The sequence below is a fragment of the Centroberyx gerrardi genome, chromosome 21 (genome assembly GCF_048128805.1).
Source record: "Centroberyx gerrardi isolate f3 chromosome 21, fCenGer3.hap1.cur.20231027, whole genome shotgun sequence".
Classification (NCBI taxonomy): Eukaryota; Metazoa; Chordata; class Actinopteri; order Beryciformes; family Berycidae; genus Centroberyx; species Centroberyx gerrardi.
The window spans coordinates 2,112,090-2,138,855 of NC_136017.1; the positions used below are offsets into that span (position 1 = coordinate 2,112,090).

Sequence of the window (26,766 nt, forward strand, 5' to 3'; positions counted from 1 at the left end):
GACTCAGCTTTGAAAACTTAACTGGAACTTAAGACTGAAAAACAGACTTGAGCCCCTAACTTCTTCATCTGATGCAGGGAGTCACATCGCAGCCCTTCCTAAGTACTGAGCTCTTCCTAAGTACTGATCCCATTATAGCAGCTCATATATCCATGGATAGATAATGTGTGATGATTAATGAGACTGTAATTTCCCCCTCTTCCCCTGGGACGGAGGACCGGGACGATAATGGATTGTCTCTTTAAGGACGCAAGCAAAAAAAGGCAATAAAGCTGCTGTTACAATGTGAGGGAAGGAAGCTGAGGAGGGTCAAATGCTTAAATAATGCTTTGGTATTTACTTACAGCAACACAGCAGGGTTGTAACAGAGGGTAAACCCCCTTAAACTCAATTTACACCCATATTTTTATTGCAGAACAGAGGTAACCCACCTTTTTGGGCTCTTTATGGTGTAAATTCATTCGTTTCATCATGGTAATGAGTGTCAAAGTGTTGTAAGTTGTATGAAGATAAGATATGTTAAGGGTAAAAAAAACAAAAACAAAGTAATGCTCTTCTGAAACTATAATTTTTATTAGTTAAGGTAAGATTTTTGTTTATATTGGTGGTTGTTTGCTTTGTTTACCACTTAAATGGCAATGAGATGTTTTGCCAGAAAGGAAGTCCAATCAGACATTCAATTCATTTTGTATTTTCTTTTTTCATTACTCGAGTGTTAATAATAATAATTATTTTTAAATTAATTATACTAATAACAGTCAAACGGTTAATGTGAACAAGAAACCCAGTTCAGCTGAAGATTCTGGGTCGCGGGCGCCATCTTGTGGTCACAGGTGGCAAGTGCAAATATGATTCTGTTTAATTTAGTATTTATTTATTCACTTGTTCGTTTGTTTGTTACTCTCCATTTAATTGAACTATTAAGCATCTGTGTATTTATGTCATTTATATATTATTTATCTATCAAATAATGTATTTAGCATTTTATGTATTTGTTTGTGTACCTTTGTATCTATAGTTGAAAACTAGGTGATATTCGGTCTGAACGTCTAAGACCTCTTTTCGCCCTCTTTTCAACCAGCTAAAATGCGGTTACAACATCGTGTCACAAAACACAAATTTGTTTAATCACTTGATAATTTGTTCAGTTGTAGCTTGAAAGAGAGACGATATTGATTAGTGTGAAGGTATTTCTCCAAAGTCATATTGCACTGGTAACTTAGGCGAAATGTGGTCTACACGAAGACGTAATTTCAACGCATTTAATGTTTCATTTAAAATGTCATAAATATGGAACTATATAGGCTGTGTGCTGCCAACAAGAAGCTTCCAGGACATCGTAATGGGAGCACTTCTATACATGAGTGTAAAATAAGAAATTGCGCTTACTGCTGTAACGCGCATGCGCAAGTCCTTGTGGTAGCCTACATCTTCGACTACAGCTGACACTGACGTAATTAAATGTTGTATATACTAAGGGTTATATACAAAAATATTTCATGCATGATGCAGTGCGCTCAGGTAGTCTACTGGTTAAGACGCATACTTCATAACTGTAACGTCTGCTGTTTGAATCCGGCTGTGGACTTTTGTCGCATGTCGCCTCCCATCTCTCTCTCTCTCTCTTTCTCTCTCTCTCCCTTTCTCTCTCTCTCTCCCTCCCTTTATTTTTCTTGTCTTTCAACGTTGAACGTTCACATTTAGACCATATTTCACCGGTGTAATATCCCGGTGAAATATAGTCTAAATGTGAACGTTCAATCAACGTCTTCAAATAGTCGGTGAAAAAACTTTCACTTTTCAACCTGTTTTGAACGTCTTTTCACCGGTGACCTCATTTTTTAAACGTCTTTTTAAAAAATCTTTTTAAAAAATTTCAGAAAAATGCTCACTGATGACATGATATTTCCTAAATCAAACCAGTCCACCCCTTTCCCTCTCCCTCTCTCTCCCTCCCTCTCTCTCTCTCTCTCCCTCTCTCTCGCTCTGATTTAGTTTCACTTTCACGTATCGGTGTGACGCAGATTATTTTCAGCACCTAAAGGTATTGTAACCAGCAGTTTACTGACAGTTTACAGTGTATTTTACTTTACTGACTCTATCAGCAGATCTTCTATCTGACTGTTACCGCCTATGTTACCGCTTATTTAGATTAGAAAAAGAGGAAAGCTACAACTCAGCCTACAGGATCTACAGGATTTCTGCTTACAGGATTGCGGGGAAAACCTTTAATTCCCTTTTACTCTCATTAGCATTTTGATGTTGTTGAAACTATCTTTTCATGTAATATATTCAGGCTACTTATTTAACCAGGCTGCTCTTACTGACTTCCTGCTTCAAGGCAGACCAGGCAAGGAAGCTGCAAGACAAGTTGCAACCAACAACATAAGATAAACTGGAAGAGTTTAACCTCCTGTCACATGCTCCACCTCAGCAAGAAACTTTTTTGATATTGCAGCAGGCAGATTTTAGATCTACACTCTCATTCTCACTCTGTCATTGAATTTTCCCCTCCTCCATGCATTACATCCCTGTGTGCTGGGCTGCTGTTGAGTTCACTGTAGATGATGTGGTTAATGTCTCCATCTAGTGGACACACAGTAGAACTACATCACCTGATCTGTAGTTTCTCTGCCTCAGACTTGGTTTCTGGCCTCAGGTTAGACCGGTTTGGTGTCAGACTGATGTTTCTAGACTTTGATAGTGAAGTTATGAGGAAGTGACAGCAGCCTCAGATCAAATTAACACAGAAAGCCAGAACTGATGAAGGAGAATAAGCAGCGTCTTCTCTGTCAGTGTTTCCTCTACAGATGAAGGCAGAAAGTCTCTGTGACTTGATCTGGATGTGAATTCACCAGGAAAACATCTTCCAAGGTAACATTACTGTTTGATGAATACACTAGCTGACATTTTATGTTATGACTCTATAGCAGACTTTTGCAAGACAAAGTGCTAAAATCTGAATGAAGGCAATTATGAGTGAAAAAACAATATATACGAATATTTCTGAGGGCAAACAAAAACAAAAGTGCAAACCATAAACAGGACGACTACAGTTTCTGTGAAATTAAACAATAAGATTTAAAACATTTTAAGAGCTTTTAAAGCAGTTAAAAAAAAAAAATGAAGACCAATCTCATCCCCAAATGAGCTCAGACCTGTAAAACTATATATATATATATATTCCTTCAAACTTGACGGATCGTCCTCAGATTCAGTTTTGCTTCAATCCAGCTGGGCTCACTGGAGCTGTGATGACCCAATTTCTAACACTCTGCACTGTGTATTTGGCATTTTACTGTCAGGAATGATCACAACACCAGAAGTGATATATCCTGTAATGGAAACCTTGTTGTAATGAATCAGTCCAGCTAACAGCATGTTGGGTGTGTTTGTGTAAAGGTGTTCGCTCTACTATGAGTCAGTCTGAGGAGAGAGAGGAGGGGCTCCCTCCCTCTAAAACCACTCTGTCTGGGGAACATGACAGCCGGACCAAAGCTAAGAGGTAAGATGAGGATCTCTAACTGTCCATGACTGTTCTCCATCTCAGAGCTCAGCAGTGAAATCATTACAGCATCATTATTCAGAGTAAAAGCTCTGTCTCTGTTGTGTTGAAGCCCAGTCCAGCAGGAGAGACCAGACTCCCCTGAACCCAGCTGTGTGTCCATGAAGAGCGACAGGTCTATTGCTGAGCCCTTAAACTTTAAAGATGGAAATCACTCTACTGTGCAGAGGTGATAATGCATGATATTGATGATAAAAAAAAACAACAGCTACACATCTACATAACATGGATTTTAATGATGGTGGGGATCCTTCCTGTTTACTAGTGTCCAGCAGGAGAGACCAGACTCCCCTGTACCCAGCTGTGTGTCCATGAAGAGTGACTGGTCTATTGCTGAGCCCTTAAACTTTAGAGATGGAAATCACTCTACTGTGCAGAGGTGAAGATGTATGATATAGATGAGAAAAAACAACAGCTACACATCCACATAACATGGATTTTAATGATGGTGGGGATCCTTCCTGTATACTAGAGTCCAGCAGGAGAGACCAGACTCCCCTGTACCCAGCTGTGTGTCCATGAAGAGTGACCAGTCTAAGGATCCACCTCTACTCTTTAAAGATAAACACTCTTCTGAAAATATGTAAGTCATCATTATCTTAGTATGTTAGCATTACTAAGAAAGTAAAATTGTCTTCATAAGGACACAGATACCTTCACTGTGTTCATAATGTTTCTATCAGGATCCAGCTGGAGAGACCAGACTCCCCTGAACCCAGCTGTGTGTCCATGAAGAGCGACTGGTCTATTGCTGAGCCCTTAAACTTTAGAGATGGAAATCACTCTACTGTGCAGAGGTGATAATGCATGATATTGATGATAAAAAAAAAAAAACAACAGCTACACATCCACATAACATGGATTTTAATGATGGTGGGGATCCTTCCTGTATACTAGAGTCCAGCAGGAGAGACCAGACTCCCCTGAACCCAGCTGTGTGTCCATGAAGAGCGACCAGTCAAAGGATCCACCTCTACACTTTAAAGATAAACATCCTTCTGAAAATATGTAAGTCATCATTATCTTAGTATGTTAGCATTACTAAGAAAGTAAAATTGTCTTCTTCATAAGGACACAGATACCTTCACTGTGTTCATAATGTTTCTATCAGGATCCAGCAGGAGAGACCAGACTCCCCTGAACCCAGCTGTGTGTCCATGAAGAGCCACCAGTCTATGGAGTCACCTTTTTCCTTCAAAGATGAACACTACTCTGCTGAGCAAAGGTCTCATAAGAAGAGGTATCAAGTGATGAGATATAGAATTGGCCCAGTTCTTCATACTCTGTTGATTTAGTTTCCTCTTTCAAAACATCACATCCAATAATCAGGTCTGGCTTTCCCGATAATGATGTATCTCGAACGTTGGGGCAAAAGGAACTGCCTGTAATGGTTTGACGTGGCAGCATATTAAACATTAAACAAATAGTTCACCATACAATTAAAATTCGGTCATTATCTCCTCATCCTCATGCCAGTACAAACTCGGGTGAGTGTTTTTTCTTCATACAACTTACCAGCAGTTCCCCAGGCTCACTGCCAGAGGAGCTTTCTTCCAAACAATTTCAGTGAATGGAGGCCATTCCTTTGGCTTCGCTCTGTGAGTGGAAACAAAACCAAATTTGATCCATTATTTCATGAAAATTGAGTCGATCTGCATTGAACTTTACTGCTGTGATATTTGTATAGTGTCTTCTATAGTATTTATTATAGATTTACTAGAGGTCTTTGTAACTCCATCAAGGTCCTCATCTTTTCTATCTCTCAGGGTTTGGTGTGATTTCCAGAAGTGCAACAAAAAAAAAGGTAAACTACACACATTTTTTTCCATTTGTTTATGATAATCCAAGTCTTTCCCTTATTACTTCATACTCTCCTCACGTCACATCTGTGAATATGCTGCAGGTGAAAATTACCTGAGACAAGTGTCAGATGCCGTGTCCAAACATCGACGCATGAATGTTCCCCTAAAGAAGCCATTTGGCTCCAAGTGGACGATAGGACAGCTGGCCGACACCTTCTACAAAGGGAACGATGCCATAGTGGAGGAGTGGGGAAACTTCTATCTTCCTAATATAGTAAACATGGTGGTCGTGGGTGCAGTGGAGAACTCCTCATGCCAGTGTGGCCAGTTTGTTTTGATGACGTGTGAGGACAAAAATGTGTATGCCTATGATGGAGAGGAGCTGCATGTGGTGGCTTCAAGCCTGAAGGAGCTTGAGAAACTGGGCTTTGAGTATCCAGGGTCCGAGAGTTTTTGGAGAGGCCAGCCCTTCAAAAATATGGTGAGAGCACATTACAGTTGGTTATAATAATTTACTGGAAACTAGAGAAGCTTATGCCCGATACCAGTGATCGATAACCTGTGGGTACTAACAAGGACTGTGTGACTTTATGTGTTGTGTGTAGTCTGCGGACGATTGGGCAGAAGTGAGGAAGGGCGCTGTGGGGAAGAGGTTGGACCAAGAGCACCTAGATCTAGTGACGGCAGAGAAGTCCACATTCATGGCCTGTTTGGATGCCATAGCATGCACGCCAAAGGACAGTAGGTGGGTATCTGGCTGTTCAAACAGATAAGATAGTGTATGCTCATCCTAATTGTAACTATCTCAGGTGCAGGGTGAAGACTAAGGTCAAAAGGTGATAATGCTCCCAGGAAGATTTATTGATGCAACGTTTGAACCCAGCCCTACAAACTAAAACTGCATAAGAAACTAGGTAACTGCATAAGAGCAAGACAGAGTGAACCTGAGAAAAATGACTTCATTACAGTGGCATCATGCCCATAGACTCTATGGCATAGAGAGACCAGACCACAAACTGGTACCCATTGGAATTAAGAATGCTGCTGCAAGGCATGTATAGACCCTTTACACACTTCCAGGTTCCACGCAACGGAAGTCGTCACAGTTGGGAAACTTGGCAGCAGTAGTGGCGTTTATGATGAGAATGATACGTCCATGGAAGATATACCTTGAGTGTTTTCGTCTTTACTGCGATGTCTACCAGATTTTTCAACCAAAGACAATGTTCTTTTGGTTGACCTTTTGATCACAGAGAGAACAAAGCTTGACAAAGCTACAAGCTCTTTTTTGAGAATCGCCTCCATGACCACGAAGGTAAACAATCTTGTCTAGTTACCTAACGTTTGTTAATAACATTGCCAGGATATTCAGGTCGAAGGTAACATAGCTGGTAAAGTATTCTTCATTCTCTTTCAGTCATATATGTTAGCGTTATGTCATTTAACTTTAACAACATTTTTGTGCGACTAACGGTAATACTGTTATGTACATCCAGTGTTATAAACGGCTGGGTTGCAGTCAGAGCTCGGTGCTACAGATTGATGAGGAAGAAAGAGGAGCCAATCCAAAGAATGTGAATATTATTACCTCCTAATGAACCTTGAGCTTATGTTGTTTTCTTCCTTTTCGATCTGTAGCACCGAGCTCTGACTGCAACCTGGCTGTTTACAACACTGTACAAAACAGTATTAACACGCAAACAGTATTAATCACGCAAACATGTTATTTAAGTTAAATGACATAACGCTAACATATGACTGAAAGGGAATGAAGAACACTTTACTAGCCATGTTAACTTAGACCTGCATAACGTTATTAACGTTGGATCATGGATGTAATTCTCAAAAAAGAGCTTGTAGCCCTTCTCAACCCACTGAAAATATGTGATCGAAAACTGGTCTACCAAAAGAACGATATCTTTAGTTGAAAAATCTGGTAGATATCTCAATGAGGACGTAAAAAAGTCAAGGTGCGTCTTCCATCTCATTCATAAACATCGCCACTGCTGCGGTGACTTCCATTGCGTGGAACCCAGAAGTGTGAAAAGGGTCTATTGAATTTAAAAGACAACATTCTGAAACAAAGTAAGTCAACATAATATTACTATCCAGGGCTCCAGACTGCGACCATTTGGTCTCATTTTGCGATAATTTTTCTTGCCAGTGCCACCAAAAAATATAACTCATTGCACCAGTGCAAGTGGTGAAATGTGCCAGATAACTAGTAACCATTGCAAACTTCTCACCTTTCTTTGGGAGAAGCCTAAAGTGCGTTCAAATTCACTTTTGTTTGTGAATGTTTGCAAATTCGTTAACGTTTGGAATGTGCTCACCATAAACACAAGCTAAGGTAGCTGTGATTTGACAAATACACACTCTCTTCTCCCATTACTATAGTAACCTAGACTCGTTCAGACCAAGCAGCAAAAATCACAGGTGAATTGTGAAGCCAATAAGAAGAGGCTGAAAGCTACAATTCCTCTAATGTCCGCTAGAGGCCGGCTCCATAAAGACTCCAAATCCAGCCCAACTCCATGCAAGTCGATGGGACCACAACCCAGCTTCTCACTCAAAATATAAAGTCAATACATTTTTTCGACAAGAGGTTATGGTCTCAGTAATTTCACTTCATCTAATATGTGTCCATATGGCGATATTCAAAATAATTGCGTCATTAACGGAATATAACGGTTATAAAACAGGGTAGTTTTCCGACTGATTGACAGGTCGCCTGTCCAGAGACCGGCAGGTCGGCGATTATGGACCAATAGCAGCGGCCAACCCCTAGCTTCGCTCTGGCTGCTCCGGCTCCAAACAATGTCAACATGGCGGTGCTCGTAAACCCCAACTTTTGGCTTCAAAAGGGCCTTTCAGAAACCTATGGGTGACGTCACACTCACTGCATCCATTTTTTTTTACAGTCTATGGTTCAGACCAAGTGACAAGGCGGGTCACATACGTACTCACCCTCATGTCAGTCGAAACACCGGTGAAGTTAAGTCCATATATAACACACAGCAAGTTAGCTAGCGCAGCTCCATGGCAGCTTTCTTCAAAACAACACAAGTTGCTGGATATTGTTTCTTTAGAGTTCCAAAAACGGCAAATGAACAGGCCATACGTTTCTCCAAACAGCTCAATCCAAGTCTTCTAAAGGCAAAAGTCTAATATTTACATCATTATCTCCCAAGATTTGCCGTACTTGTTCTTCACTTGCTTTTGCATTTTATTCTCTAAAGTAAGGCATTATACCAAATGTACCTTAGCTGTTTTGAAAAGTAATTCTGAGACAGGAGTAACTCTACACAGCAATGTCTGTCTTGAGTAATAAAACAAAGTTAACTCCCCTAAATTAGATTAGAATTATTAGAATTAGAGAGAGAGAGAGAGAGAGAGAGAGAGAGGTGATTGTGTGTGTGAGAATGAATGGCCCCTGCCCTGTGTTTGGTATTGGGAAGGTGTTTCTAAGGTGTGTTTCTACCAGTGTCCCAATGTAACATACTTTGTATCTTGAATTGAGTGAGCTGTGCTGCCAGTCTTACCATAGTTGTTTCTGTCCTGATTAATTTTCTAATGCAGATGTTATATTACTTTTCTTACTATGTTCTATATAAATCCATTTTGTGTGAAGTCAGTCAGATTTTAGATCTGCACTCTCATTCTCGCTCTGTCATTGAATTTTAACACAATATTAATTTCTCCTCCTCCATGCATCACATTTCTGTGTGCTGGTCTGTGGTTTGTGATGGATTTCTGAATAGTAAGGCACTTTCCCAAAGTTTTCTTTAAATGTTGTTCATACCACAGTCATGTAAAGGGTAGTGAAAGGATGTAGATAGAATTGCTCAACATATTTTAGCAGATGATCAATCATGCTCTATTTTCATTTAAATTGGTTTGTCAGACGGGGCAGCATAGTAAACATTGAAATGTAAAGTAAAATCTTCTCTCGAGATGGAAATTTTACCAGTGGCAAGTTAACTTTAGAGAGAACTTTAGAGCTAGCACAAAATTGTCCTGAAAGGACTATACCAACATTTTGCCCATTGGTCACCTTAACCAATAGCCCCTTTCACACATGTAGCCTGTTCCGTAAATTAAACGGTACACGGCTCATTTATGAAAAGGAGCCGGTGTGGAAATACCGGTAAATCAGTTCCACCGATTTCACTTCTCAAGACATTTTAACATTACTGGTAAAGTTCTGTATCGACCAAATGTGTGAACATTGCCGCAACATTAACAGCACAAGCAGCACAACGTCAGGACGCTCTGTTGTCGAACTGTAGGAGGGAAATACAAATGTAGCTGAGGGTTATGCGTGCCTGTACTTCTGCAGGTTATAAAATAAAAACACGGAGGCTCCGTCATGTGAACAAGACACCTGTCAACACTTTATTCCTTCCCAGCGAGTCCATCACAGTCCACACACACTCACCACTTCCGTTCTTACCCTTCAAAATAAAAGCCCCAGATCTCACTGCGTAACTGCTTACCAAAGGGAACTCCCTCAGAGCCTTTAGCTAAGAGGCTCTCAATAAAAATAGCTTACACAAACTACTACACAACGGGCTGCAGTTTTACTTTTTTCACAAAAGTTGGCCAGACGTGCAAATAAGAGAGATCCTCGGAGTCCGGGCGGACAAAGAGATTAGCCCGCCATGTTTTCAAACGTAATTTCTGGGAAATGACAACAGTGAAATTTAACAGTATTTCCAGTATTGTGTGAGTGGTAGCATTACATTAATAAAGCAGAAAGGCATGTCTTGTGTGAACAACAGAAACTGCTACCTTTACCCGAAAAATAAAAACATAAATTTTAAGGGTTTCATGTGTGAAAGGGGCTCATATGTGACAAGAGGATTGGCACCAAAATCATCTCTGTGTTTCTGGTAGATGGATCTGTCTGGTGTGCATGCTAACACGAGGAGAACATGTAAACTCCACACAGAAAGGACCAGGGCCGAGATTTGACCCTAGGACCTTCTTGCTGTGAGGCGACAATGCTAACCAACGAGACACTGTGTCACCCAATATCTCTCTTCCTGTGACACTTTGAGCGTAACTTAAACAGAAAGTGAGCAAAGTTAGCCAGACAGCTTCAGTTTTTGCCCTGTAGATTTTTAATGGACTTCAGTAATGATAAGGATTGAGATTCTGTATTCAGAAGTTATGAATCCACAGGTCATTGAATAAAACCAATACCAACTTTGGATTATTTAAAGATCTATCTTAATACTATGGATAATGTTAATCCCTTACCGTTACTTAACATATAATATGCTAAAGCATTACCATTCACACCAGACAGATCTATCTGCTGGAAATAGAATGATTTTAGTGCCAGGCCTCTAGGGGCTAGTATAGAAGGTGTATAATTAGATTTCTTCTCAACCAATTGGGCAAGTAAATGAAATTCTTAGATCCACTCCAATCCACTGTCTTTATGTGTTTGTGGCCTGAGACCTCAATATCTTAAAAAGGTTAAACAAACCACTTTTAGAGCTGTGGTGCCGCTGCTGCATCAAACTAAGAATAAATGGTTACGATATACAGTATGTTGGAAATGTCTGTAGAAATGTATTTGTGGCTAATTGAAACTTATGAGGAAGCCAAAACACAACCCTTTCAAAAAATCACTTTAATATTCTTTTAATATTCCTATAGCTACTTACGCTGTGTCTGTGGTTCTCAATCATCCAGTTATAGTGAACTTATTGTACATTATATTTTTTAATCTCCTATGGTATCACTATATTATTCCTATAGGTACTGCTGTGAGATTTGTATAATGCCTTCTATAGTATGTATTATAGATTTACTAGAGCTCTTTGTAACCTCCATCAAGGTCCTAATCCTTTCTATCTCTCAGGGTTTGGTGTGATTTCCATGAGTGCGATGAAGCAAAAGGTAAACTACACATTTTTTTCCATTTGTTTATGATAATCTAAGTCTTTCCCTTATTCCTTCATACTCTCCTCACATCACATCTGTGAATATGCTGCAGGTGAAAATTACCTGAGACAAGTGTCAGATGCCGTGTCCAAACATCGACACATGAATGTTCCCCTAAAGAAGCCATTTGGCTCCAAGTGGACGATAGGACAGCTGGCCGACACCTTCTACAAAGGGAACGATGCCATAGTGGAGGAGTGGGGAAACTTCTATCTTCCTAATATAGTAAACATGGTGGTCGTGGGTGCAGTGGAGAACTCCCCATGCCAGTGTGGCCAGTTTGTTTTGATGACGTGTGAGGACAAAAATGTGTATGCCTATGATGGAGAGGAGCTGCATGTGGTGGCTTCAAGCCTGAAGGAGCTTGAGAAACTGGGCTTTGAGTATCCAGGGTCCGAGAGTTTTTGGAGAGGCCAGCCCTTCAAAAATATGGTGAGAGCACATTACAGTTGGTTATAATAATTTACTGGAAACTAGAGAAGCTTATGCCTGATATCAATGACTGATAACCTGTGGGTACTAACAAGGACTGTGTGACTTTATGTGTTGTGTGTAGTCTGCGGACGATTGGGCAGAAGTGAGGAAGGGCGCTGTGGGGAAGAGGTTGGACCAAGAGCACCTAGATCTAGTGACGGCAGAGAAGTCCACATTCATGGCCTGTTTGGATGCCATAGCATGCACGCCAAAGGACAGCAGGTGGGTATCTGGCTGTTCAAACAGATAAGATAGTGTATGCTCATCCTAATTGTAACTATCTCAGGTGCAGGGTGAAGACTAAGGTCAAAAGGTGATAATGCTCCCAGGATGATTTATTGATGCAACGTTTGAACCCAGCAATACAAAGCTAAAACTGCATAAGAAACTAAGTAACTGCACAAGAGCAAGACAGAGTGAACCTGAGAAAAATGACTTCACTGAAGACCCAAGTTGAATGTTTTCTCCACAGAGTTCACCATCAAAGGAAAGAGGTTCCCACTGGTCAGTCTGCCCAGGAGCATCAAACAGACCTGGACTCCATATTTATGGTGTGTAAATGGATGGATTTGATGTTGTATTCCACAATTTTAACATGAAATTAATTTATCTAGTATTCTGTTCCAGCTTCTTCAAGAGAACAATGTCACCTTTGTGAAGACCGAGCTGAAAAGGTTCCAGAAGGTTCTGAGTCAAGATTACCCAGAATGCTCAGAGAGGCAGAGGGAGGATGAGGAGGTGGTGGACGGTGAGGAGGAAGAGCAGAGGAGGAGCAGCAGAGAGGCTTTTCTGGAGATCACACTGCACTTCCTGAGGAGAATGAAGCAGGAGGAGCTGGCTGACTTTCTGCAGAGCAGTAAGAGGCTTTTAACAGGTTTAACATGATGGAAAGGGGAAATGGTGGAAAATGAAAGATGTTTACATTTCCAAAAGCTGTTGTAAATATGCTCAGGGTATACGCGGGTCATTAAAAAGTAGGGGGGGGCAATCTTTCTGTGACCAGACATCGCTAATTGTTGCTTCGTTCACGAAGGTGCGCCGGGCAGAAATACAATTGATTAAAAAGGTCTTAAAAAGCATTAAATTTAACTTGCTGATACCTGCAGATACCCCGATGCTGTACACATCTGCATCAGATCTATACAATTCTTCTGGGCTGTACACACAGTCAGAACATGTTTGTTCTGAGCTGAATAGATATCATGAGCTGAATAGATATCATGGAGTGGGAAAATATATACATCCACACTGAAATCCACTCATTGATTTCATTTGTTGTTTGTTCATTCAGAGACTCTTGCTGCAGAGTGCCAACGTCAACTCAAATCTAATCTGAAGGAGAAGTTTCAGTGTTTGTTTGAGGGGATTGCTAAGCAGGAAACCCAACTGTCGTAGCTTACTAACAATTGTCTACAGCCACTGTAAAACAGGAAGTTGTATGTTTCTGACTCTTCTTGCTTTCAAAAACTTCACCAATGCAATTCCAAACTTATGTTGCAAAAAAAAAAAATGTTTTAATCTCTGAGGGCAAACAAAAACAAAAGTGTAAACCATAACAAAACCCAACAGGATGACTACAGTTTCTGTGAAATTAAGATTTAAAACATTTTAAGACCTTTTATAGCCAGTTAAAAAAAAAAAAAAATGAAAACCAATCTCATCCCCAAATAAGCCCTTTGGAGTTAAAAACCAGATACCGGCGACTTGAGTTTTTTATTGTAATGTGTGCAGCATGTTACTCGTTGCTCCTGTTAGCCAAGTCTCTCTTAATAGTTGCAAACAATCTTTATCTTGTCAGTACTTGTCTTTTTGCCATTTTCTCTATGAATTGGAAAGCCAAAATGTTGCCACACAGCAGACTTCAAAGTTGACGGAGCATCCTCAGTTTCAGTTTTGCTTCAATCCAGCTGGGCTCACTGGAGCTGTGATGACCCAATTTCTAACACTCTGCACTGTATATTTGGCATTTTACTGTCAGGAATGATCACAACAGCAGAAGTGATATATCCTGTTTTGGAAACCTTGTTGTAATGAATCAGTCCAGCTAACAGCATGTTGGGTGTGTTTGTGTAAAGGTGTTCGCTCTACTATGAGTCAGTCTGAGGAGAGAGAGGAGGGGCTCCCTCCCTCTAAAACCACTCTGTCTGGGGAACATGACAGCCAGACCAAAGCTAAGAGGTAAGATGAGGATCTCTAACTGTCCATGACTGTTCTCCATCTCAGAGCTCAGCAGTGAAATCATTACAGCATCATTATTCAGAGTAAAAGCTCTGTCTCTGTTGTGTTGAAGCCCAGTCCAGCAGGAGAGACCAGACTCCCCTGAACCCAGCTGTGTGTCCATGAAGAGTGACCGGTCTATGGATCCTCCTATTGGGTTCAAAGATGGACACCACCCTGCTGAGCGAAAGTAAGAATTTAAAACTGATGAGTTTATAATCATCCAGCTCTCCTAAAAAGAGGTATCAAGTCAGAATTTGTGCGGCCCTTCATACTCTGTTGATTTAGTTTCCTCTTTCAAAACATCACATCCAATAATCAGAGTTGGCTTTCCTGATAACAATGTATCTTGAAAACTCACAACATACTTCATGCAGTACTTAAAGAGACTTCTTGAAATGTTCAACAATTCATCTTCATCAATTTTCTGAGCTTACAGCCTAACAAGTCAATTGAAGAAACCTTAATTTTAAAACACACATAGTTTATAGCCTCCAACAGTTCACTTTATCTTGTCGCCTGTAGAGTCTGAATGTATATACTTCTATATATTATTTGTAATGCTGCCATTTCAGTAGAGCTGTGACTGACAGGCTGCCTTGTGGATGTAGCCTGGTGTGTGATATCGACCCAGCTGACCATTATAATTTCACCTGTTGAAGGAAAATATTTACTGAATTTGCAGGCTCATAAACCACACTGTTGTTGTGGAGCGCAGAGTTTAGGTACGACGGTGGTATGTCTGTAGGATCTCACCTTCACCGCTCCTGCAAAGAGATACTTGAAATCTCATGACTAGATGAACGACACATTTCATGTACTACTTGTATGTTTGGGAAAGCCTTGTGAAATGAACAAATGTCTTGAAGAATGACTTCAAGATATTCTTAGTGCTACGATCTGCTTTGGGAAAGCCACAACAGAGCAACATTTATAGTGGAGTTCACCTTGTGTTTCTGCCAGGATTCATCATGACACCACACCTTAAACAACCTGTGTGTGTGTGTGTGTGTGTGCATGTGTGTGCGTGTGTGTGTGTGTCTGTCTGTTGATATCTGGAGACCTAATACTGAATGTTTTCTCCACAGAGTTCACCAGCAAAGGAAAGAGGTTCCTAGTGGTCAGTCTGCTCAGGAGCATCAAACAGACCTGGACTCCATATTTCTGGTGTGTAAATGTACAACAACACATTTTACTTCAGCTGCAAAGAAAATGCAAAACAACCATTCTGGTCATTATAGTCTCCATGCTGCACTCTTTAGACCAGTGGGCTTTCAAACCATGCAAAATGGATGTGATATTGTGTTCCACAATTTTAATATTAAACTAATTTATGTAATATTCTGTTCCAGCTTCTTGAGGAGAACATTGTCACTTTTGTGAAGAACGAGCTGAAAAGGTTCCAGAGGGTTCTGAGTCCAGATTACCCAGAATGCTCAGAGAGGCAGAGGGAGGATGAGGAGGTGGTGGACGGTGAGGAGGACGAGCAGAGGAGGAGCAGCAGAGAGGCTTTTCTGGAGATCACACTGCACTTCCTGAGGAGAATGAAGCAGGAGGAGCTGGCTGACTTTCTGCAGAGCAGTAAGAGGCTTTTAACAGGTTTAACATGATGGAAAGGGGAAATGGTGGAAAATGAAAGATGTTTACATTTCCACACTCTGCTGTAAATATGCTGTTCACATCTGCATCAGATCTATACAATTCTTCTGGGCTGAACACACAGAACATGTTTGTCCACTATTGATGAGCTGAATAGATATCATGGAGGGGGAAAATATATACATCCACACTGAAATCCACTCATTGATTTAATTTGTTGTTTGTTCATTCAGAAACTTTTGCTCCCATCTGCCAACATCAACTCAAATCTAATCTGAAGGAGAAGTTTCAGTGTGTGTTTGAGGGGATTGCTAAAGCAGGAAACCCAACACTTCTGAATCAGATCTACACAGAGCTTCACATCACAGAGGGAGAGAGTGGAGAGGTCAATGATGAACATGAGGTCAGACAGATTGAAGCAGCATCCAGGAAACCAGTGAGACCAGAAACAACAATCAAATGTGAAGACATCTTTAAACCCGTACCTGGAAGAGATAAACCAACCAGAACATTGATGACAAAGGGAGTGGCTGGCATTGGGAAAACAGTCTTAACACAGAAGTTCACTCTGGACTGGGCTGAAGACAAAGCCAACCAGGATATACAGTTCATATTTCCATTCACTTTCCGAGAGCTGAATCTGCTGAAAGGGAAAAAGTTCAGCTTGGTGAAACTTCTTCATCACTTCTTTACTGAGACCAGAGAAGCAGGAATCTGCAGGTTTGACAAGTTCCAGGTTGTGTTCATCTTTGACGGTCTGCATGAGTGTCGACTTCCTCTAGACTTCCAGAACAACGAGATCCTGACTGATGTTACAGAGTCAACCTCAGTGGATGTGCTGCTGACAAACCTCATCAAGGGGAAACTGCTTCCCTCTGCTCGCCTCTGGATAACCACACGACCTGCAGCAGCCAATCAGATCCCTCCTGAGTATGTTGACATGGTGACAGAGGTGAGAGGCTTCACTGACCCACAGAAGGAGGAGTACTTCAGGAAGAGATTCAGAGATGAGGAGCAGGCCAGCAGAATCATCTCCCACATCAAGACTTCACGAAGCCTCCACATCATGTGCCACATCCCAGTCTTCTGCTGGATCACTGCTACAGTTCTGGACCATGTGTTGAAAACCAGTGAGACAGGAGACCTGACCAAGACCCTGACTGAGATGTACATCCACTTCCTGGTGGTTCAGTCTATACGGGGGAATGTCAAGTATCATGGGAGAGCTGAGACAGATCGACACTGGAATACAGAGAGCAGGAAGATGATTCTCTCTCTGGGAAAACTGGCTTTTGAGCAGCTGGAGAAAGGCAACCTGATCTTCTATGAAGCCGACCTGACAGAGTGTGGCATTGATATCAGAGCAGCCTCAGTGTACTCAGGAGTGTTCACACAGATCTTTAAAGAGGAGCGTGGGCTGTACCAGGACAAGGTCTTCTGCTTTGTCCATCTGAGCATGCAGGAGTTTCTGGCTGCTGTTTATGTCATCGTCTCATTCATCGACTCTGGTGTCAATCTGCTGTCAGAACCACAATCAACCTCCAGAGACAAATCTCAGGTAAATCAGCTCTACCAGAGTGCTGTGGACAAGGCCTTACAGAGTCCAAATGGACACCTGGACTTGTTCCTCCGCTTCCTCCTGGGTCTTTCACTGGAGACCAATCAGACTCTCCTACGAGGCCTGCTGACACAGACAGGAAGTAGCTCACAGACCAATCAGGAAACAGTCCAGTACATCAAGAAGAAGATCAGGGAGAATCCCTCTCCAGAGAAAAGCATCAATCTGTTCCACTGTCTGAATGAGCTGAATGACCGTTCTCTAGTGGAGGAGATCCAACAGTACCTGAGATCAGGAAGTCTCTCCACAGAAGAACTCTCCCCTGCTCAGTGGTCGGCTCTGGTCTTCATCTTACTGTCATCAGAAGAAGAGCTGGACGTGTTTGACCTGAAGAAATACTTTGCTACAGAGGAGGCTCTTCTGAGGCTGCTGCCAGTGATCAAAGCCTCCAATAAATCTGTGTAAGTGCATAGAAAACTGGATAGATTCAATATACTAAATCTAATATTTATACAGAGGAAAAAAAAAATATTTTCAAAGTTATTGTTCATCTTTATCACTCATGATCCTTCAGGCTGAGTAGCTGTAAGCTGTCAGAGAGAAGCTGTGAAGCTCTGGCCTCAGTTCTCAGCTCCCGGTCCTCTAGTCTGAGAGAGCTGGACCTGAGTAACAACGACCTGCAGGATTCAGGAGTGAAGCTGCTCTCTGCTGGACTGGAGAGTCCACACTGTAGACTGGAGACTCTCAGGTAAGATCCATTTACAGTTTTTTCAATTGATTTGACACATTTCTCCATGCTCTCAAAACAGCCTCTCAAGTCAGGATTCTTCAATCTGTTCAACAGATGACCATTTAAATGTAACTAAATAAACACCTGACCTGTGTAGGATTTTCTCTACTTACATGATTTTTAGCCCGGGATAGCTCTATGGATTGCAGTCGGTCGCTTGCTCACTCTGTTCACCACTTTGTAGGTCACATGGGTAAAAGTGCGCTGCAGGGAGTTAGACTGCAGACTCTCAGTCGGGAGACCGGAGTTCAATTCCCGACAGGAACAAAAATTCTTAGTCTTGTTAAACCAGTTGTGATGCCAACATTTAGCACTGTTTTGTAGCTCCTTTAAATTACTTTACATGAAGATGTTTCACTATTTCCTCTCCTTGCAGCATCAGTTGCTGAAACCTAAAATACCAGAAACGACTTATAAGATTCTGTCACAAACTGAGACAAACTCTCAAACTGAACCAACTGAAGCCACAGAGCCGAATCACTGGGTCAACTGTTTGCATTTGAGACAGTTACATTTTTTGCTAGAATTTAACTGCATTGTCACAACTATTTTCACAGCCTTACACTAAAAAATATCTAACACTGTGTGTGTGTGTGTGTGTGTGTGTGTGTGTGTGTGTGTGTGTGTGTGCAGGCTGTCAGGCTGTCTGCTCACAGAGGAAGGCTGTGCTTCTCTGGCCTCAGCTCTGAGCTCCAACCCCTCCCATCTGAGAGAGCTGGACCTGAGCTACAATCATCCAGGAGCCTCAGGAGTGAAGCTGCTCTCTGCTGGACTGGAGGATCCACACTGGAGACTGGACTCTCTCAGGTCTGGAGAGGCAACATCTGCTAGGAGGCTGAGGGTCACACACATTTTCTCTGTCACACTGAGAGGATGAGGAATATTGTTTAATATGTAATGGTGGATATGAGTGATGTTGTATGGAAAATCACTCATACAGAAGGTTATGAAGGTTATTTGATTCCATTATGAAGAGATTATGCTGGTCTGACTTTATTTAACCCCACAGTGTGGACCATGGTGGAGTGCAGAGGTTGAAACCAGGTCTGAGGAAGTGTAAGTGTGTATTTAGTTTTATTCATGAAAACAAAGCAGCACACATTCAATTTCTATTTAAATAGAAAGCTCATGTATGTGACAAATATTTATTCAAATCCTACTCTGACAAAAGATGGCTGACAAAATGTGTCATCATGAAACTGAAGAAATGAACAGTCAATCTGTTAATAAATCAACAGATAATAAACACAACAGGTGTATTAGATGAGAATCTGCTGCTGTATTGAGTCTTGTTCTCTCATCAGATGCCTGTGAACTCACACTGGACCCAAACACAGCACACAGATACCTCTTCCTGTCTGAAGACAACAGAAAGGTGACATGGGTGACAGAGGAGCAGCCATATCCTGATCACCCAGAGAGATTTGAAGACTGGACTCAGCTGCTGTGTAGAAATGGTCTGACTGGTCGCTGTTACTGGGAGGTCGAGTGGAAAGGACATGTTGATATAGGAGTGACTTACAGAGGAATTAGGAGAGGAAGGGGTGCTGACTACTCGATTGGAAGGAATGAAAAGTCCTGGTGTCTGGACTGCTCTGATGTTAGTTACTCTGTCTGGCACAATAACAGAGAAACAGACATACCTTCCCCCTCCTCCTCTGTCTCTGACAGAGTAGCAGTGTATCTGGACTGGCCTGCTGGCTCTCTGTCCTTCTACAGAGTTTCCTCTGACACACTGATCCACATGCACACCTTCCACTCCACATTCACTGAACCACTCTACCCTGGGTTTGGGCTTTGGTTGCCTTGTTCCTCAGTGTCTCTTGTCAGATAGAGGAGGGAGAGAGAAACACTCAGACTGCTGACCAAAGACAGCTGCTGAAATGATAGTTCACTCTGGACAGGATCACACACACATCATCGGTGTTTCCTACTCATTTTACTGTAAACAAACATCCATCAGTCAGTGTAAACAGAGTGTATTCTGTGTGTTGGGAAACTGAACAGGGTTTTAACAACACACACGAACAAGAACATGAACATTTTATTGTGAAAATGAAATGAATGAGAAATGAAACCAGACAGAATCAAGTTATGGTTGTTCATCTTAGAGTCTGTTGATGATGATTGACAGGTTAAAATATCTTTCTTTTACAACTTTGTTTTATTTGGCATTTTATTCTCTTTTCATCAATCTACTTTTCTATAATTGTTTCTCAGAATTAAAGTTTATCCTAAATGAACATTGTTTGGTCTTCATCTTTTCCAACAAGCAGTTTCAAACAGGATGTTTTTTAAATGTAATTATAATTACCCTAAAATAAACCAATATCTTGTTCTGTTGAATTGTGAGTCATTTAATCTCAGAATCAATTTCAGCCCAAATAAGGGATTCTGGCCCCGCCCCCTTTCAGTCTAACATGAAAATGAATAGAGGAGTAAAATGATGTTAAAGCCTTTAACTGTCCAACACTAATATTGACTGTTTCTGCTCTCAGGTTCCTCTGTTCTGCTTTTCTTTATTAGTTGAGCTGATTCTGATGAAAACAATAAAAAATCTCTACAGACTGAGCTCAGCATTCAGCATTTCATGAGAACAACATCCACACCATGACTGGTAGAGAAATAGTTTTAAAAATTCAGTAAGGTTGTTAAAATATGTAATAACTTCATCATTATGTCATTTCTACTGACATTATTTCACCAATTTTAAAAATAGAAGGATTTGTAAATGGGATCCAAAAATCTATTTAATTTCAGATTCACAGATTGATGTTTAGTATCTAGAAATATGAAAAGAAAATAAACCCAACATATTTTTAATAGCCTATAGGTGCAATAACATCTAATGCAGCCAACTCAGGTAATGCACTTTATGGACTTTTTTGTTTTATTTAACCTATATTCAACCAGTTTATTCACAATAATGTGAAAAATCACTTCTTTTTTTTATCCAGGGAGAACTGATCAAGAAAGCAGCATCATGTCAAACATAAATCACAGACAACATACAAAAATGTAAGAAAGTAAAATAGCCCACAATCAAAGTCATATTAAAGAAAGAGCTCAGTCAGATTTGATGTCAAAGTTCTCCAATAGGCAGAAGACAAGATCCATCATTTCATATGAAACCACTTTTCAACTCTACTAGTCCGTACCCGGGGATGCGCGCGCCACAACTACGTGCAGACTTGCCCAAAAGGCGCATAAACAGCGTACATTTGGGAAAATGGAAAAATCAGCTTCGTCAGTCCCTGCCTATGCCAATGCTCAATGCCCATGTGCAGTTTCAGATTGATTGGCCAACCCGTCGAGGAGCAAAATGGATGCAGACAGACAGAAGGACAGAGTTTTCCTCATTTTATAGTAGGATTTTACACCTTTTGAACTTTATTTACCTATCCTCACTCAAAATAAAGGTAAATTTGACTCCAGGTTTTATACATGTTTCATGATTTTCACAAGAATTTCATAGTAAATCCTTTTTTTACACCTTAATCTGCCCAATTTTATCCCATTTTGGAACCTATACTCTAAACTACAGGCTGATTTGACCTCAGAAAACAAACCTTTTTCAGGAGCAGAAGCTGAAACAAAACATTTCAGAGTGTAAAAACTGTCTTCAGACCGGTGGATTGATAACAGAGACAGTGTTAATGTAACCCACTTGCGAAATCACACTGTAGTAATTCATGTTATCTTGCATGTTCTGATGCTTTCGATCCAAATACACACAAGGCAATGGCTATACAATTTTGCGGTAATGCCATGTTGCGCCGATAGGTGGCGCGTGTGTATTGTGTACTGTGAAAACTCCTGAAGAGAGAGAGAGAGCGTTGTGTTTGAGCTCTGTGTAAGAAAGTAATGTTGTGCTTAAACACCAGTACTGCCGCGGAGTATCTGCCGGAATATTGTTTCTAAAATCTTACTTGTGAAATAGTGATCCTGTGTGTGAGAAGGGCGAGAAGAGGCTGCTACCGTTTTCTCTGTAAAGCACTTTGAGCTGCATTTCTTGTATGAAAGGTGCTATACAAATAAAGTTTATTATTACAGTTTTTTCTGATTGCTTAGGCACTATCTTTGAAACTATAGGCTATTTTTGCAAAACTCTACACACTAACCACAAAACCTTACACCAAACCAGCAAAACATTATACATCTCTTGCAAAAGTAAACAATTCTTGCAAAACTCTTCAAACTCTTTTAAAACATTGTGTTTTTGCGTCAAGACAAACACACAAACCATCATTTGAATAAGCACACGAAGCACCAACTACGCACTGATAGTATAAATGAAAAACACTTTTTTTTGCTTTTTCTGTGTGCAGGGCATAGCAGTTTGCAGTACTGTAAAGTTTTGTCATACATGTAGTAACGTAAACACACATACACACAGGTATCCAAATGTGTAAAGTATGGATGTGTATTCCGAACATAACACACTATCAATACAAATAAGGGGAAAAAGTTTTTTGTTTTTTTTCTTACTGTAAGAAAAAAAAAAAAAGACTTTTTCCCCTTCTTTGTATGTGTGTTTACTACATGTATGACAAAACTTTACAGTATTGCAAACTGCTATGCCCTGCACACAGAAAAAGCAAAAGCCACAAGTGTTTTTCATTTATACTATCAGTGCGTAGTTGGTGCTTCGTGTGCTTATTCAAATGATGGTTTGTGTGTACTGTATTGACGCAAAAACACAATGTTTTAAAAGAGTTTGAAGAGTTTTGCAAGAATTGTTTACTTTTGCAAGAGATGTATAATGTTTTGCTGGTTTGGTGTAAGGTTTTGTGGTTAGTGTGTAGAGTTTTGCAAAAATAGCCTATAGTTTCAAAGATAGTGCCTAAGCAATCAGAAAAAACTGTATTATTCTCCACTGCCGATTGGACCTCTGAGCAGACATCGACCAAGTGGGATTAAACTCATTTTTCCAGTCATCTATTCTTCTCTTCAAGTAAAATCACTCCTTACATGGATTCAAAAGACTTCAGGATTAAAGGCTCCATCAAGAAAGTATTTTATTTTATTTTATTTATTTATTTATTTTTGGACACTTACCCAAGAATGACAAACAAAACTGAGCTCATAACTCTTAGCGTGGTTGTGCACAATTATAAATTACGCTGCAGCTAGATAGGATTTCCTTGTTGTTGTTGTTGTTTTATTATAATTTTTAACGGCCAAGTTTTGTTTACACATGAATGATTTTGAGAATGGTGAAATACTGTACTCCAGGTTCCGTGATATGCATGTAAATGCTTGTTTGGTTTCATAAGAGACAAACATTCATATTCAAATTTAAAGTTTTAAACAAGTTTTAAACAAACTTAATTGTCTCTGTTGTCATGTATGAGTCCTCCACTGTCCAAACAAGGTAATAATCTAGAAACTTCATATGTATTATTATCTTTTATCAATCGAACCAGGATGCTATAACTTTAATGTGAGAGTGTAGTAATCCCAGACCTTGTAGATACATTTTCTTGTATTTAAATTTAAGGATTTTCTTGATACCTGGTTACATTAACTTGCACAGAGTTTCCAGCAGCTCTTCTCTGTGTTCAGGTCATATTGTGTTCAGGTCATGGATCTGTTCAGGAGGAGGTTTCTGTGGAGTGAGGACGCCCTCTGGTGGATTGTACCGGCTACAGCATGTGTGCAGGTCGGCTGCTTCACTGTGTAGTGGAGCGGATCCGCAGGTAAACGGCGGAGACCATGGAGGATTAAACTCGGCGTGTACCCGCCTGTGTGGAGAGGATTTACCGTAAAGAGCGAGAGATCCGGCTCGGTGTCCATCAATCAGACAGCAGCCAATAAGCTACCAACAGATCGATATGACGTCAGCAGCCGGTCTGTAGTTGTTTGCAGAATTTATCTTATGCAATGTTACTACACCAGTTCATATTAATATTGAAACTAGACTCAGTTTGTCATTCTTTTTATACATGGTAGTGTGTGTGTGTGTGTGTGTGTGTGTGTGTGTGTGTGTGTGTGTGTGTGTGTATGTGTGAAGTCCCAGTATGCCTCCACCACACCACTACATTACTTGCTAGAAGTAATAAAGTACTACTACTATTTCTAACTTGTGATCTTTAGGCGATTCAATGAAAATGGTTGCAGTCGACAGAAACAGTTTATATAGCAGATCACTTTATTCACATTGCAGACACAAAGAGCAAAAAATTAAACCTCTTATCACATGTAGCACCACCCAAGTGATAAACATTTTATTTTGCCAGTGCAAAAAAAAATATTACATTGGTCAAACATCCAGTAGACTTTGGATCAAACTAAATGAACACAGAAGACGGGAGACATTGTCAAGCCTGCTAACGGCCACTAGGGGGCAGATAGACTAACTGTGAGAGTGAATGTCTCCTAACGGCCACTAGGGGGCAGATAGACCAACTGTGAGAGAGTGAATGTCTCCTAACGGCCACTAGGGGGCAGATATCCTTCAGAGACCCGGCAGGACTCTGGTTACTGTAAGTCCATACATGCCACTGTGTTGAAACCTGATGTATCTTAAAGAGGACATAATGGGCTTTCCAGTGATCTTCAAAAAATCAAAAAAATTCAAAAAATTAACTATTTCTGTTTTTAAAGTTATTATAGCTATAGCTAAGTGGATTTTCAGAAATATGAAATATTTCTTATCCACTGAATAAGACATTGTTTGTGAATGTCCTTTGTAGTGGACACCAGAGGGGTATTCCAGAAAGACGGTTTAAGAAATCCTAAACTAAATCCTGAATTCTGACTTGAGTGAGCTAGACACGGCATAGCGGGGATTTTCGGTTCCAGAACAACTAATTCAGATTTCAGTGATCGGGCTTCATCAACTCCGGATAGGTTGAGACTGAACTATGCGCGTTCACGGTGAATTTATAAAGCCATCCTCAATCGAGGACTGAAAATAGGATTAATGATGGATTCAGAGGCGACAAGCAGAGCAGAGCGTCATATTTCACTCCAGCTGAACAAGAAATATTAATGACAGCTTGTAGTGAATTTCAGCAAAAAAATAAAATAAATACACATCAGCAACACTTGTGAGACTTGGCATGGCAAAAAATTGTAGATAGAGTTAATGCGTGAGTTAACTATCAAGTTTAATGCTTGTTTTAGTCATTCAACATTTAACATACCTCTGTAAACTAATGTTTAATTAATAGGAAGGATGCAACATAGGCTACTGCCTGAATTGTACACTCTTAATTATTTTTTTACATTTAATTTAGGTGTAGCCTAATCCAGGCGGCATGAAATGCACTTGGCAACAAATTTTTAAAAAAAGTATAAGAACATAATTCAAACTCGTAGGAGCTGGCCCTGTCTTTGAACAGTGGTAGATAACTGATGGCATGAAGGAGCACATCAGAGCCAACTACTACGCCCAGGACACACGTGCCAACATAAAGGGTAGGTTTATCACATTCATAATTAATATTTATCTCTTATCTCTATCTACAATGTTATACAGAAAGCTTCCAGTAGCGAATAAACGAAGGGCAATGCATAACATGTGTACAGAGGTCAGAAGAAGGCTAGATAAATTGACTCTTCTGAAAAACGGTAACACTCGCGATGATATGCTACAGGTGGGTGTGATAAAATATATCGCAGTCTCTTTCGAAGTAAAGCCCTGCAAATAATTTGAGTTTCCACGTCAACGGGATCTTCAAGACAGGTTTAAAGCCATTTTCCAGAAAAGTTGAACAAACGGACTTGTGTGATTCTTAAATGCTGCAGGCTCAGTTGGGTTTAACTCAAGTCAGCCTCAAGTAAACCTGCCACAGAGCAGGTTAGCTTGAGAACATAAATTGCCATAGTAACTGATCTAGATTTACTTTGATCTCAGTTTTTAGAACAGAAAATCCTGGATTTCTGTGAATTCTGAGTTAACAGATCTGGATAACTTGCCAATCCTGCTTTCTGGAATACCCCCCTGGGACTTCCTACTGTTTTTGTTTTTGTTTTTTCACCTAGGCTACTTTACATATACAGTGGTTCTCAATCCTGGCCATCAGGAGGACCCAGAATACTGCTGGTTTTCTGTCCTACCAGGTAGTTAATTGCAGTTAATTACATTCACCTGTCGTCCAAGGTGTAAACCAGAACCTGATTAGATGGCTAGAATAAAAACCAGCAGGGCTCTGAGTCCTGATGAGCTGGATTGAAAACCACTATAATGTGGGAGATTTTTCACTGACTGAGGCAGAGAGAATTCTTAACTGGATGGTTGAGGGAGACTCAGACAGAGTTAACAGATGATGGTGATGAAGAGGAAGAATCTGAGGCAGAGGAGGAACATGAGAGCTCAGAGGAGGGAGGATAATATCACCCACCATCCACTTTTGTGTTAAAAATAACATCTATAGTTCTAAGGTTTATCTATCATTACTTAAAGTGGCATTTAGTAATCTATGACCTGTATTGACCTCAACATCAACAAAACTGATCTCCACAGATTCAAAATTTGGTAAATGCCAAAGTCTTTGAGCATGTTCTCTCACAACATGTTTCCTGAAGTACCATTCATGAGAAATACGCTATGAAGTTCATAGAATATTTTGTTTCATGTGATTACATGAAATCAATGTAAAAAAAAAAAAAGCTGTCTCAGAAAGGCAAAGAAGCTTTTATAATTTAATGTTGAGACAAAACCTTTGTGAGATACATGAAGTGCAAAATTCTTTTTATAGTTCATTGTCAAAACAAAAATGAATTCTGAGACTAATACAGACGACTTTAAATGCAAAATTCTGCTTTAAAAAAACAGCTGAAATGTATTACCTTGTATTTA

At 40.4% G+C, this 26,766-nt stretch overlaps 1 protein-coding gene across 4 annotated transcripts in view; it reads left to right on the forward strand.

Annotated features, from left to right (window-relative positions):
- Positions 1-26,766, forward strand: part of LOC139929922 (uncharacterized) — a 451,831-nt gene that overhangs the window by 394,553 nt on the left and 30,512 nt on the right. Inside the window, exons 2-19 of one of the 4 annotated variants that reach the window (XM_078290999.1) lie at positions 2,842-2,874; positions 3,403-3,505; positions 3,618-3,734; positions 3,831-3,944; positions 4,038-4,148; positions 4,249-4,362; positions 4,463-4,573; positions 4,677-4,805; positions 5,332-5,369; positions 5,469-5,848; positions 5,973-6,112; positions 11,240-11,277; positions 11,375-11,754; positions 11,879-12,018; positions 12,269-12,347; positions 12,424-12,652; positions 13,872-13,974; positions 14,087-14,203. In XM_078290999.1, coding sequence (XP_078147125.1) covers positions 3,417-3,505; positions 3,618-3,734; positions 3,831-3,944; positions 4,038-4,148; positions 4,249-4,362; positions 4,463-4,573; positions 4,677-4,805; positions 5,332-5,369; positions 5,469-5,848; positions 5,973-6,112; positions 11,240-11,277; positions 11,375-11,754; positions 11,879-12,018; positions 12,269-12,347; positions 12,424-12,652; positions 13,872-13,974; positions 14,087-14,203 — 2,429 coding nt within the window. In that variant the 5' untranslated portion in view covers positions 2,842-2,874; positions 3,403-3,416. Of the gene's footprint in view, positions 1-2,635; positions 2,875-3,402; positions 3,506-3,617; positions 3,735-3,830; positions 3,945-4,037; positions 4,149-4,248; positions 4,363-4,462; positions 4,574-4,676; positions 4,806-5,331; positions 5,370-5,468; positions 5,849-5,972; positions 6,113-11,239; positions 11,278-11,374; positions 11,755-11,878; positions 12,019-12,268; positions 12,348-12,423; positions 12,653-13,871; positions 13,975-14,086; positions 14,204-26,766 lie in introns of those variants that run through there. The other 3 variants (XM_078291000.1, XM_078291001.1, XM_078291003.1) reach the window with 3 other exon arrangements.